The sequence below is a fragment of the Canis lupus genome, chromosome 20, assembly GCF_003254725.2.
Source record: "Canis lupus dingo isolate Sandy chromosome 20, ASM325472v2, whole genome shotgun sequence".
Lineage (NCBI taxonomy): Eukaryota > Metazoa > Chordata > Mammalia > Carnivora > Canidae > Canis > Canis lupus.
The window spans coordinates 37,324,531-37,339,056 of record NC_064262.1 but is presented as its reverse complement, the minus strand read 5'-3'; the positions used below and the strand labels follow the sequence as shown (position 1 = coordinate 37,339,056).

At 39.8% G+C, this 14,526-nt stretch overlaps 1 protein-coding gene across 16 annotated transcripts in view; it reads right to left on the bottom strand.

Moving 5' to 3' along the window:
- NEK4 (NIMA related kinase 4) overlaps window positions 1-14,526 on the bottom strand; it is a 34,850-nt gene extending 20,324 nt beyond the window's left edge. For 12 of the 16 annotated variants that reach the window (XR_007404168.1, XR_003140596.3, XM_025456129.3 and 9 more), the window contains exons 1-9: window positions 14,234-14,526; window positions 12,151-12,417; window positions 10,808-11,005; window positions 10,520-10,627; window positions 8,902-9,056; window positions 7,361-7,502; window positions 4,497-4,901; window positions 956-1,105; window positions 268-414 (exon numbers count right to left, since the gene is read on the bottom strand). Coding sequence is in view for 14 of the 16 variants with exons in the window: in XM_025456129.3 (XP_025311914.1) it covers window positions 268-414; window positions 956-1,105; window positions 4,497-4,901; window positions 7,361-7,502; window positions 8,902-9,056; window positions 10,520-10,627; window positions 10,808-11,005; window positions 12,151-12,417; window positions 14,234-14,326 (1,665 nt within the window). In the remaining 2 variants the exon portion in view is untranslated. The remainder of the gene's footprint in view (window positions 1-267; window positions 415-955; window positions 1,106-4,496; window positions 4,902-7,360; window positions 7,503-8,901; window positions 9,057-10,519; window positions 10,628-10,807; window positions 11,006-12,150; window positions 12,418-14,233) is intronic. The other 4 variants (XM_025456134.3, XM_025456139.3, XM_025456137.3 and 1 more) reach the window with 3 other exon arrangements.

The following is a 14,526-nucleotide window of genomic DNA, read 5'->3' as shown; positions in this document are numbered from 1 at the left end:
AAAGACAAATGGAAAATTTTGAATTTTCCTATATTTAGAATCTACTTGTTCTCCTTAATTAAGTAGGAGAAGTGACCATCCCAGGAACTATAGAGTCCATCCATTTCAATAAAAGCTTCTGCTGAGAATCACAAATTTGTCCCCTCTGTTGCTTGCTAGGAAGCAGGGTAAGATGTTTTAATACAAAACTTCACATTATATGCAGGATTTTTACAATCAGAAAGTTTTATAAGGTTGGAAAAAAAACCAATATACATTCCCACAAACCTTTGATGATGACACCTCCTTGCTCCTCAAGGAGCTCACAGCAGACCCAATGACCAATCTACTTTGGTTTTCAGCATCTTTTTGTGTTAATGTGACATCCTTTTTTCCAGCGGTGGGAAGAGAAGGTAAAAGTCGAGGAGGAGCCTCCTGGAATTTAAATAAATAAAAGGGGGGAGGTGGAAAATTATCAATTTCATATACAGCCACCTCCAAAGTTCCCCCACCAGTAAGTCTCCTTTGTATTTGTTAATGATCTGCTCTCAAAAACTTCAAAACATTGCAATGTATTGCAAAGAAATTTTGCCACAAGTGAATTACCATCTAAGAAGCTTACAGAGAGGGTACTTGTGAAAGTCAATTCAAGAAATGAGGTGTCAACATGATTTTTTGCAGAAGGGAGAAGCTATTCATCACCATAACACAGAAGGGATCAGAGATTTACTCTTGTTAGCTTCTTCTCTTAACTCTCAAGATGATCTGTCCATTTTTGCTGAGGAAGATAAAATCTTTACTCTGTTTCCAACTCACTGAGATTTGAAAACTAATATTTAGCATCTCGCCATTGCCAACCCTCTCCATATGTTCCCTGAATTTCTTATGCGCCTTTTTGGCAACTACTAATCAGTCTAAATAAAGTCTATTCCCCAGCAGCAGCACAATGACTTACCCTACAGAGATCTCTACTGACCTGTCTCTCTTCCCCACTGTGCTTAGGCTGTTCTCTTTTCTTCTGTCGTCGTTGTCGAGAAAGGGAGGGCTCAGAGCCAAAGCTGTGCGGCTGTAAACCTGAGAGGGTTCTGTCTGGTTTTTCTGTAACACATTCATTAGCAACTTGATCCTTAAAAAAAATAAAGTGAAACAAACAAGAAAACAGAATAATGAAATAGTCTTTTGAACTTCCAAAAGGCCAAACTATTTTAAAATTATAAATGGAAATGAAAAGGAGGAGCATCTTTTTCAAAATACATGCTCATTTGCACGGCTGACAGGTAAAGATATTATGCTGACATCAGTTACCCACATATTCTAGCTTTTTTTCTCTTTCCCCAAATAAACACAAGTACTTATTATTTTTTTTAAGATTTATTTATTTGAGAGAGAGAGAGTGAAAGAAAGAGAGACAGAATGCAAGCGCATGAGTGGGAGGGGCAGAAAATCCCAAGCAGGCTCCATGCTGAGTACAGAGCCTGTGGTGGGGCTCGATCTTATGACCCAAGATCTCAACCTGAGCCAAAACCAAGAGTTGAACACTTAACCAACTATACCACCTAGATGCCCCAAAATAAAAAATTATTTTAATGAGATTACTCAGATTCTTATTAACCCAAAACTACTGATGTTCAATTTATGTTTTTAAAGGGGTGCTTGGGTGGCTCAGTCAGTTAAGCATCTGACCCTTGATTTCAGCTCAGGTCATGTTCTCAGAGCCCTGGGATCAGTGCACAGATTCTGCTTAAGATTCTCTCTCCCTTTCCTTCCCCAGCTTACATGCTCACTCTCTCAAATAAATACACAAAATCTTAGAGGGGAAAAAAAAGACCTGAATAGATATTTTTCCAAAGTATGTATAGAAATGGCCAAAAAGCACATGAAAAGATGCTGAACATCATTAGTCATTAGAAAGATGCAACTCAAAACCACAATAAGATAGCACTTCATATTCACTAGGATAGGCAGAATCAAAAAACCAGAAAGTAGCAAATACTGGTGAGGATGTGGAGAAACTGTAACTTTCACATATTGTTGGGAAGTAGAGTGATGTAGTTGCTTTGGAAAACAGTCTTAGAGTTCCTTAAAAAGTTAAACATAGAGTTACCATATGACCCAGCAATTCCAATCACAGGTATATACCCAAGAGAACTGAAAACATATGTTCACACACAAACTTGTAAAAGAATGTTCATACCAATAACAAAAAAGAATGTTCATAATAGCATTATCCACAGTAACCAAAAAGTGAAAACAACTCAAATGTTCAACTGATGAATGGAAAAATAAAATACAGTGTAGACACAGTGAATTTATTTGGCAATTTAAAAAGGAATGCAGGGGTACTTGGGTGCCTCAGTTGGTTAAGCACCTGCCTTCAGTTCAGGTCATGATCTCAGGATCCTGGGATTGAGTCCTACATCAGCTCCCAGCTCAGCGGGGAGTCTATTTCTCCCTCTCCTTCTACCCTTCCTCACTGCTCATGCACACACTCTCTCCCCCTTCAGATAAATACATTCTTTAAAAAAATAAAATTGCTCAAAAAAATTTTTTTAATTTAAAAAATTAAAAGGAAAACCTTGAAAACATCATGCTAAGTAAAAGAAGCTTTTACTTAGGCCATAAATTGTATTATGATTCTATTTATAGGCATATCTCATTTTATTATGCTCCACTTTATTGTGCTTCATTGATAATTGTGTTTTTTTTACAAATGGAAAGTTTGTGACCCTGCGACAAGCAAATCTATTGGCATCATTTTTCCAGCAGCATCTGCTCACTTTATGTCTCTGTGTCACATCTTAGTAATTCTCACAATATTTCAAACACTATCAATAGTATTATGTGCGTTATGGTGATCTGTAACCAGTGATTTCTGATGTTACTATTGTAATTGTTTTGGGGCATCACAAACTGTGCCCATAAGAGATGGAGAATTTAATTGACAAAAGTGTGTGTTCTGACTGCTTTACTGACTGGCTTTCCCCCCACCCCCCATCCCTCTACCTCTCCTTGGGCCTTCTTATAACCTGAGACATGATAATATTAAAAACAGGCCAATTAATAACCCTGCGATGGCTTCTAAGTGTTTAAATGAAAGGAAAAGTCAACAGATGTGGCAAACTTTACCGTTGTCTTATTGAAAGAAATTGCCACAGCCACCCCAATCTTCAGCAACCACCACGCTGATCAATCAGCAGCCATCAACACTGAGGCAAGACCTTCCACCACCAGCAAACAGATTATGACTTGCTGAAAGCTCATACAATGGTTAGATCATAGTGTAAATGTAACTTTTACATCCACTGGTTAAATTTGACACCCTTTAATAATGCAATATTCGTTCTATTTACGGTGATCTGGAATTAAACTGGCAATATCTCTGAGGTAAGGTATGCCTGTACATGAAATGCTCATTATAGGCAAATCCATACAGACAATGGTTGCCAGGGGCTGGGGCCAGGAGCAACGGACAGTGACTATTATAAGAAACACACTATTTTTTTTTTGAGGTTATGGAAATGTTCTGGAATTAGACAAGGATGACTGTACAATTCTACAAATGTACTAAAAACCAATGAGTCGGTACTTTAACCATTAGATAAATAAACAGAAAAAATGAAACAAGTAAACCTGAATATAATTTGAGAGCCAGGCAGAACAAGCAGGACACATACAGATTTATCCATAAAGTACTAAGAATTCCAGTGTCCAAAGAAAGCTTAAGACTTCAATCCAATGACTTTAAATGACAAAAGCATTATACTTGGACTTTCCCGTAAGAATAAAAATTTAAAACATTTGAATATAAGTGTATTAGTTTTTATATATCTACATAAAAGATATCAAATATGAAAATATATTTAATATATAAAATTTGAATACTTTAACACAGACTATAAAAATAATTAAGATACATCTTAAATATATTTTTAGAATATTTTCCATATAAAAATCAAAAGTTCACCAAACGTTCTGGCTTTCTCTCTAATCCTCAGCCATTGCCATGCTTCATCTAACTCGGGCTTCTTTCCAAGTTCAAGTAGAAGTTAACCATTAAATTTACTCAGAATAGTCTCTTAGTATCAAAATCCTTTTGCCACTTTCTTTTTGCCTCTTCCTTCCCCTTTGGTTCCAACACATAAAATACTTTTTTTCTATTCCTTAAGAAATCAGATCAATCACTAACTTGCCAAGCGCAAGAAGAAATGTGATGTTACCTACTTGGTGGAATTCCATACCCATCCATGGTGGAGGCCTAAGAAAGAGTGACAAATAAATGGGAAAAAACATACAAATAGCATGCTTCCACCAAATACCCTATGCCAGGGCATAACGCATCTAAGAATTCTGTGAGTCCTATTCTTTAGTTTCTGTAATGCTTAAGCTGGTACACAAAATAACTGATTTTCCTAAAATGCCAACTAGAACACAATAAACAACACAACTCACATCTTTGTGACTACACTTTCCATTTCTCTCTCTCTCTCTGAAACCAGCACCTCATGCATATCACTCACCTGGTCTTTTGGCTTTTGGTCTTTGTTTAGGGGCTGCAGAGGTCTCGCTGGGTCACTCCTTTCCCCAGTGACATCATTAGAGAACCATGCGGGAATTACGTTTCTGGGTTGAGCGCTGGGCTCAGTGCCATCCTGCAGCTTCTCCTTCACTTGAGAAATACTGCATTTACCTTCTAGCTCATTAGAGGTGTCTAAGTGTCTTGGCTGATTCTCCCGAACTAAGCCATCACTCAATGAATCTCTTCTTTCTGCAGGTAGGATGTCAATATTCACTTTACTGATTGTGGCTAGTGATTCTGAGGTATCGCTCACGTCTGGTTTGCAGTTGTGGCCTTTCAGGCTTGCTGGTGTCTTCAAGGGGTCAATGACTATGGGTTTCTCCTGGGACAAACATTTGTCTTCACCCTGGTGAAAATATGCTTCCAACTTATTACAGCATTCCTCATACCACATAAAATAACTCAAAAAAGGTACAGCAAGTTCCTTAGAAAGTTAAACATAGAATCACTATATAACCCAGAAATCTCATTTCTAGGTAAATATCCCAAAGAACTGAGAGTAGGGACTCAAACAGATATTTGCTCACCAATGTTTACAGCAGCGTTATTCACACTGGCCAAAAGGTGGAACAACCAACATGTCCATTAGCAGATAAAGAGATAAACAAAATATTATACACACATAACAATGGAATATTACTCAGTCATGAAAAGGAATGAAGTACTGACACATGCTACAATATGGATGAATCGTAAAAACATAATAAAATAAGCCAGACACAAAAGCACAAATATTGTATGATTCTATTCATCTAGAATAGGTAAACTCATAGATACAGAAAGTAGATTAGAGGTCCCAGTGGGCCTGGGAACAGAAGGAATGGGGAACTATTGTTTAATGAGTACAGTTTGCTTGGAGTAATGAAAAGGATTTGGAAGATAGTGGTAATGGTTACACAATATTGTGAGTGTAGTTAAGGCCACTAAATTGTAGGCTTAGAGGTGTTTCAAAATGGTAAGTTCTGGGATGCCTGGGTGGCATGGTTAGGTAAGAGTCCAACTCTTGGTTTTGGCTCAGGTTGTGATCTCAAGGTCATGGGATCGAGCCACGCAATGGACTCTGCACTCAGCGTGAAGTCTGCTTGAGATTTTCTCTCCCTCTGCCCCTTCCTGCTCATGTCCTCTCTCTCTCTCTCTCTAATAATCTTTTACAAAAATGGCAAATTCTATGTCATGTTTATTTCACCACAATAAACATAAATTTAAAAATTTAAAAATGAATCAACAACCTAAATATAAGGGGATCCCTGGATGGCTCAGCAGTTTAGCGCCTGCCTTTGGCCCAGGGCGTGACCCTGGAGTCCCGGGATCGAGTCCCGCGTCGGGCTCCCTGCATGGAGGCTGCTTCTCCCTCTGCCTGTTTCTCTGCCTCTCTCTATCATGAATAAATAAATAAAATCTTAAAAAAAAACTAAATAAAAGAGATAAAATTATAAAACTCCTAAAACACAGGCATACACTGTCATGAGCTTGGATTTAACAAGAAATTCTTAGATATGACACTAAAAGTACAAGCAACATAAGAAAAAACATAAACCAGGCTTCCTCAAAATTAAAAACTTTTGTGTATAAAGGGATATTATCAAGAAAGTGACAGGCCAATCTATAGCATGGGAAGAAATATTTGTAAATCATGTATCTGATAAGGATCCAGTGCCCATAATACAGAAAGAACTCTTAGAACTCAACCACAAAAATACAAAAAACCCAATTAAAAAATGGGCAAAGTGCTTACTAGGCATTTCTCAAGAGAAGGAATACAAATGGCCAAGAAGCTTGTGGGAAGATGCTCTGTCATTAGTCATTAGTCATTAGGGAAACGCAACTCAAAACTACACTGAGATACCACTTCACATGCACTAGGACGGTTAGAATCAGAAAAGTAGAAAATCACAAGGTTTAGTGAAGTTGTGAAGAAACTGGAACTCTTGTGCATTGCTGCACGCAGTAAAAACATGCAGTAAAAGTAAAACGCAACCACTATGGAAAGCAGTGTGCTGGTTCCTCAGAAAGTAAATATAGAACTACCATATAGCACAGCAATTGCACTTCTAGTTATATACCCAAAAGAACTGAAAACAGGGACTCAAAGACTTGTACCCAAATGTTCATGTCAACAGCCAAAAGGCAAAAACAATTCAATATCCAACAATGAATGAATGGATAAGCAAACTGTGGTACATACATACAGTGGAATATTACTCAGACATAAAAATAGATGGAGTACTGATACATGCTACCTAGAAAACATCACGCTCAGTAAAAGAAGCCAGACACGAGGGGTTACATATTATATGATTTCATTTATATGAAATACTCGGAATAGGCAAATCCATAGAGACAGAATACACACACTGGTGGTTTCCAGGGGCCAGATGGAGGAGGGAATAAGGATGATTACTTAATGGGTCTGGGATTTCCTTTTGGGGTGATGTGGAATGTTTTGAAACTAGACAGAGGTGGTGGTTGCACAACACTGTGAATGCACTAAATGTAATTAATGGTTCACTAGAAAGTGATTAACTTCATGTTATATAACCTGCTTAGATAACTTACTGTTTGTTGGTTTTTAAAGATTTTATTTATTTGAGAGAGCAAGAGAACACAAGCAGGGAGAGCAGCAGAGGGACAGGGAGAAGCAGGCTCCCTGCTGAGCAAGGAGCCCCACTTGGGGCTCAATCCCAGCACCCTGGGATCATGACCTAAGCCGAAGGCAGACACTTACACAGCCGAGCCACCCAGGAGCCCCAATAACCTATCGTTTTAATAGTTTCTAAAATATATACCCTTTAAAAAGAAACATACCATTACATATGTCTTGGAGCCCTCAGAAGACTGTGGCTGGAGGGGAACTACTTTATGACTCGATTCAGCATTTCCAGAGACCACTGTGGCAACAGGCTTCGATTTAGAGTCACTGCTTTTAATATTACTTTTGGATGTTTTTCTTTATGAGGAAGGAAGAAAATTATTATCAGTATAGTGAAGATTAAAGGTTTTTACATATATAAGGAAATATGTGTATGTAGTACAAAAACTGCCCCATTTAGAAGAGTCATCTAAAAACCAGAGGGCATTCAGCAAAATACTTGACCAGTACTCTTCAAAATTAATCAAGGTCATGAAAAACAAAGAAGGTGAGAAACTGTCACAGACACAAGTTGACTAAGGAGACAAGAGGACTAAATGCAATATGGAATCCTGAATTGGATCCTGGAACAGAAAAAGGGTGTTAGTAGAAATACTGGTGTCTATAAATACAAGATTATTCACCATCAGAAATCTATGAGAAACTACCTCATGTATGGAATTTTCAAGTTTCACATAACTATACTACAACTGCTTTGCCAAGTTTGAGGGTAAGAAGGACAGGTGTGCTCAGCCTGGCCTTGCAGAATAAAAATGTACAGGATTAATATCTCCGACTCTTTTAAATCTTTTTTTTAAAAGATTTATGTATGTATGTATGTGTTCTCAGAGAGAGAACACAAACACAAACAGGGGGAGGGGCAGAGGGAGAGAGAGAGAAGCAGGCTCCTTGCTGAGTAGGGAGCCTGAAGTGGGACTCGAAACCACGATCCTGAGATTATGACCTGAGCTGAAGCAGATGCTATCTGACTAAGCCACCCAAAGACCCCTCCCTAACTCTTATAGTGTGACATTTCTACACCTACTAGCCCTCTGGAGAATTTAATGGGAGCACAAGACTAGTGCTGCTGAAGGCCAAAGGTCTGTTTGTATCAAACAGACAATGTAAATAAAGTGGTGGTTTTTCTTTATCCCCTGGGGCCTCTCTAGTATTGCTCTCAAAACATGTCACAAGGCAGAGACTGTGACTCTCACATACAACAGACTTCTTAGATAATCTCGTTTTCATATGGTTTCTTAAACATATATCCTTTTGAAAGAATCATACATGATATATCTTGGAACCCTGAGGAATGTTAAAGTGATTCTCTAAATGATTTTCTAGATTTTTGATTTTAGCAATTAAGTAAATCTCAACATATGCCCTAATCATGCAATTTTCCTTCATGTTTAAAAAAACTCACCACAGGGGTGCCTGGGTGGCTCAGTTGGTTAAGTATCTGACTCTTGAATTTCAGCTCAGGCTACAGTCTCAGGGTTGTGAGATCAAGCCCTGCATCAGGCGCTGCACTAGGTATGGAGCCTGCTTAAGATTCTCTCTCCTCTGCCCCTGCTCCTCCTCCCTTCTCTCTCTCTCTCTCAAAAATAAATAAATAAATAAATATAACCTCACCATAAATTCTTACATATGAAAATTATAGAAGCTACCTTCTTGTATTCATTTGTTTAGCCACCTATTTGCAAGGGAAGTATCTTACGCCTTTGTGGCCTCCAAAAACAAAGAGATTTGGTGCTTTATGTAAGGCTGCCTCAGGATGCTCCTCACAGAGGGTCTTTCTTCAGGCCTCTTGCTCAGCATTGTTCTTATCAGTTCTGATAGCTCTGGGCTATAATCTTTTGGCATTGGTGGCAGCTACAAAGAGAAATAATATGATTATGACTATGGTCTTAGCACAATATAAGGAAAAAGTAAAGATTTCCCAATATTTCTTTAAAGTCATTATCCACAGGGCAACCCTCTCGGGGTCCCCTCCCTCTTCAGGAGCTTTGTACTATCGCTCAACAAACTTTGCTTTGTGGCCCATCAAAAAAAAAAAATTTTTTTTAAAGTCATTATCCACAGAAGCAGAAAAGAGCCAGTATACAGGAAGTTTACTAGTATCCTGGTCATGGCAGCACGTTGTGAGACTATAAAAGTATATTTTTCAAACCAGCAGTCCCATTTGAGGACTCTCTCCTTCAGAAATAAGAACATGAGTTCCTAAAGACTTATGTACCAGGATATTCACTGCAGCATTGTTCTTGCAGCAGTAAACAACTGGAAACTTAAATGTCTATCCAGAATATCCAGAACATAGCTTATGGTACACCCTTCTAATAAAATGCTAGGCAGCTTCTTAAAATATGAGACAGGTACTGACCTCAAAAGATGTCCTCATATATTAACTTCAAAGAACAAGTTGTATACCAGTATGTACTGCCTGATTCCATTTCAGTTACTCTTTTAAAAGTGCCTGTGTGTATATGTGCATATATACACACAGACTGAGGTATATTTATAGACAGGAAAATGCTAAGAAGGCTGTGCACAAAATTTTTAGCAATGGTGGATCTCCAGAAGATAGAAAAGAATAGAAGGAGAGGGGAATTTCACTCCTTTCTTGTTTGATTCTATAAGTAGTAGAATTAGGGGCACATTTTACTTTTTTTGTGTTTTTCAATATTTTGAAATTAAAATGAAAGTGAGTCGTGGCATAATATTGAAATCAGTAGATGGTTTACAGCTTTAAAACTTAATAGTGTGTGGAGGACAACTAGCCTCATGGAAGTAACATATAAAGGTGGTCACTTTGGTGCCTATGTCGTACACATTGCTTTCTGCAGTTTTTAATTGGCTATTTGTAATTGTGATGACTATCAAAGGAGCAACATCTCAAAGAGTAGGCTCATTTTATTTTTGTTTTTTATTATTATTTTACATTGTTGCAAAGTGCCTTACAATCACCAGGTACTAAGCAAGCTGGGAATGAAATGGGTACTCTGCCCAGAGTGGACTAATTTCAGATGGGGCTAATTTAACCATAGCTGCTTAGGAGCTAATATCCTCTCAGGGCACCGGCACATCCTGTGGTTACAAGGTGGTAGTTTTCAAAAAGCCAATTCTTCAGAACCGTTAAGCCACTCTTACAAATTAATATTAAAATACGATCAACCCCCTCCTCTTTCTAGTTCAACCACCCCATAGAAAGGACCTTCCATTCTTACCTATCCATCCAATATCAATGATTTTATTTTTGCCAATAGCTACTTACAATGCTACATCAGATTAATCTTGCTTCTAATATTAAAAACAATCAGTTCCAGAATATTCTTTACCTTTCCTTCAATAATCCGATAAACTAAAGAATTCATGTCTTTTGCATTGAAAGCATGCTTCAGGGTAGCCATTTCATAAACACAGCATCCCAGAGCCCAAACATCCGACTAGAAAAGGAAAATAGTAAATAGTCAAATGTCAGAATACCTTACTGACAAAACAAAATAGAAAATATTTTCCTTAAGCCAATTCACAGAGTATTCCTCTGATTTTCTATCTGATGGGTTCTGAAGTTACAAATTCTGTCCTAGAGAAAAAGTGAGCTGGAATACACAGCCCAATCCTACCTTATAGTTGTAAGGTTTGTTTGAAAACAATTCAGGGCTCATGTAGTAGGGTGTGCCGATGAGAGTGTTAGCCATGTCACCATTGTTCTCTAACACTCGTGCAATTCCTAGGTCACCTACTTTGATGATATTTGTTCTTGTTAGGAAGACATTTTGAGTTTTCAGATCTCGATGAAGGATATGTTTTTCATGTAAATACTGAGGAAAAAATAAAACTTCATTAAATATAAATATACTTATCTACTTACTTATTCCTGACTTCTTACATTATCATCAACAATTGCAGGAGTTGGGAAGACTGAGTGGCTCAATGGCTGAGCATCTGCCTTTGGCTCAGGGTGTGATCCTGGAATCTCAGGAATCAAGTCCCACATTGGGCTCCCCACAAGGAGCCTGCTTCTCTCTCTGCCTATCTCTGCCTCTCTCTGTGTCTCTCATGAATAAATAAATAAAATCTTAAAAAAAAAAAAAAAACAATTGCAAGAGTTAAAGAGTCTCAGTCACCTAAATAACAAAATGCTACTATCTTATCATCTCTAAATAAAAAGTCTGATTTATAACTTTCCAAAGCAAGAAATTAAGTTCCACACATTAATTTGCCCAGTATCCTTCAAAACTGTCCCCTGGTACTTTGAAAATTTTACCATATAAATTTAGCATTAAATGGATCCAGCTAACAATATGCTTACAAACTCCCACTGAAGGGAGAAGGACAACTCACACAGGGTCAGATGCACATTCTCCTCAGACTCATGAAATCTTTAGCTTAATAATATTCTCAAATATAACAAGATCACTTTTATTTAGACAGAGTATCTTAAAATTTAAACACGGTCAATCTATTCTGGACAAATCTGCCCAGTTCCAGAGTGGTAATTTTTAAACAGTCTCAAGTTTGAATATGTGTACATTCCAACACAGGCATGTTTTGTGTTTCCACTCTCTCTGCCACAGGAGAGTTAAAGCCCATATCCCCACAATTTAAGCATATTAATTAGCCCAACCACTTAGTGTATGATATAGCTGACCAGCTGATAACAAACATGGTCAATTTTTGCTCTTTGTCGACTCAGGACTCTTAAAATTGATTTTGCTATAAATATTAAATGAACAGAAACTGGCATCCCCTGCAAACTGAAATCCATGTTTACTTCAAAATAGACATCATTTATTCAGAAACACTAATGCTACAGCAAGAGGGGCTGGGTCTACTTCATGAATGGATTTTTTTTTTAAACACATTTTTTTTTCATGTAAGCATTTGAGGAAGCATTTTCCTAAAATTCACCTGCCATCCCCCTGTCACCTTGGAGCAAGTGGAATGCTGTGAGTCTGGACAGTACCTGCAGAGCCATGGCGATCTGAACAAACCATTCCACCACCTGACTCTCAGGCAGAAGCTGCCCCTTCCGTTCTTTGAGCTTTCGGTACAGATCACCTCCTTCGCAGAAGCCCATGACAATGTACAGCAGACCGTCCCCTCCCTCCCACGACTCCTTGTAGGTGACAATATTAGGGTGCTTCAACTGAGACAAAAGCTGAGCTTCCTGTTCAGCAGCTCGCCGCTCTCGGCTGGAGGCATTTCGGAGGTTCAGCTTTTTGATGACATACTATAGAAAAAACACATGATTTTTCAACGTGCAAATAAGCATACAGTTTAAAGGTTCGGAATTTTTAAGGGTTCTCCTGACTATTCTCAAAACCAACCTCCTGGAGCCTACCAAATAACCTACTCATTTTGTTATTCACAAAACTGGAGAAGAGATTTGCTATAATTTACTGATAGTTTCAACAGGTTAGATTTAGGCTGAAGGGCCACAATCAATTTACTATACTTTCCATCTACAGTATACAATTCCATTAATGGCTAAAAAATGAGTCCATATTAGCATACAACTGGATAGACCACTAAACCAGTGGTAAAGATTCCTTCAACTCTAAATTCCCCCTACAAAGTTTTAGAATATATGGTTTGAAAATACATCTGTAGACAGAATGGGTCCATAGATTGCATTAGACATTCAAAGGGATCCATGGCCTAATAAGGTTAAAAATCACTGATTGTCAACATTAAAAATTATTCCCACTTCAAAAAAGGTCAGTATCCTTTGACACCTAATACACTGCCCCACCACCAATTAACGGTCCATACAATTCATTAATCAACAAGCATATATATAAATGTGCTTTGTAAACTACTGCTCAAATGTGAGGGGCTATTATTACCACCTTGTTACAATTAATACCCCACCATCTACTCAAAAAAATCCATCTCATCCCCTTATTGTTACTGAATAAATCTCTTATTTGACTGAGCTTGTGTTCTAGGCAGAGCTACCTGCACCGAACACCAGGCACAAGAGGCTAGAGGGCCTTATACTTGGAGAAACATCTTTCAGCTTGCCCGGGGCACTGCCACCGTCCCCCCGGTGTAATTATTAATAGTGCCTCCAGTTTCTAGGGGATTCCTGGGTGGCTCAGGGGTTTAGTGCCACCTTTGGCCCAGGGCCTGATCCTGGAGTCCCGGGATTGAGTCCCATGTAGGGATCCCAGCATGGAGCCTGCTTCTCCCTCAGCCTGTGTCTCTGCCTCTCTCTCTCTCTCTCTCTCTCTCTCTCTCTATGTCTATAATCAGTCAATCAATCAATCAATCAATCTTTAAAAAAAAAAATAGTGCCTCCAGTTTCTAAATTGTCCCAGTTTGGATCATAACATTATATGGTCACACTTCTTATAAATCACTTTAAAGAACTGGGTCATTACCCTGAGGGTCATAGGATAAAGTGCTTGGAAGAAAGGAGTGACAACATTAGCTCTAACTTTTAGAAGAATCAATGAGATGGCAATGAAAGTGATGAAGAGCAAGCCATGAGGCAGGAAGGATCCTGGAGGCCAAGTCCTGGATTGGGGGTGGTACCAGTGGAGATAAAGAGGCCTGCTGGCTTCTTGGATAGATGAATGCGGGTGGGGTGGGGGGTGTAGTGTGTGTCCAGAATGACCCCGGGGCATGTCCAGCCTAGGCATGTGGATGGTTGGTGGTGCTAATCACTGACACGCAGACCCTGAAAGCTTTGGCGGGAAGGTGATGGGCCGAGGTTTAAGGGAGTCTGCAGGTCAGACCCTGTGTGAAGGGGGCCCTTCACACAAAGAGTAATACCTGCCAGGCGCTGTGTTGGGTCGTGGGAATGAACCAGCTCACGGCATTGTCAAGAGTGGGGAAGGCGTGTAGACCAAGCCCAACAGTTAATGCCGTAAAGGTATTACAGGGAGTTTGGGGCGCGTCTTACAGTACGGCCTGGCCTACTCTCGGTGGTATGGGCGGCTTCCCTGAAGAAGTGACATCCGAGGTGTGTCCCCTTCAGGCCACCCGGGGCCTAGCCTGCGGACGGCGGCCCTCCACCCGCTGCGGGCCCCAACCCCGCCGACCTGCCTGCCGTCCCGCCGGTGCCTCACGAGCGTCACCTCCCCGTAGCTGCCCCTGCCCACGACTCGCAGGTAGCAGTAGGCGGCCAGGGGCATATTCCCGGCGCCGGCCCAAAGCTGAGATGCGGCGACAGCGGCGGCCAGAGTCGCGGGCCGTGGCGGGACACCGCGCTCATGCCCAAGGGGCCGCGGTGCCGGCCGCCGCTGAGACTGTCGGGCCCCGACCGGAGCGCGGAGGCTGGGCCCACAGCAACGCCGCTGCCATAGCGATCCCGGCCAGCGCCGCACCGCGCATG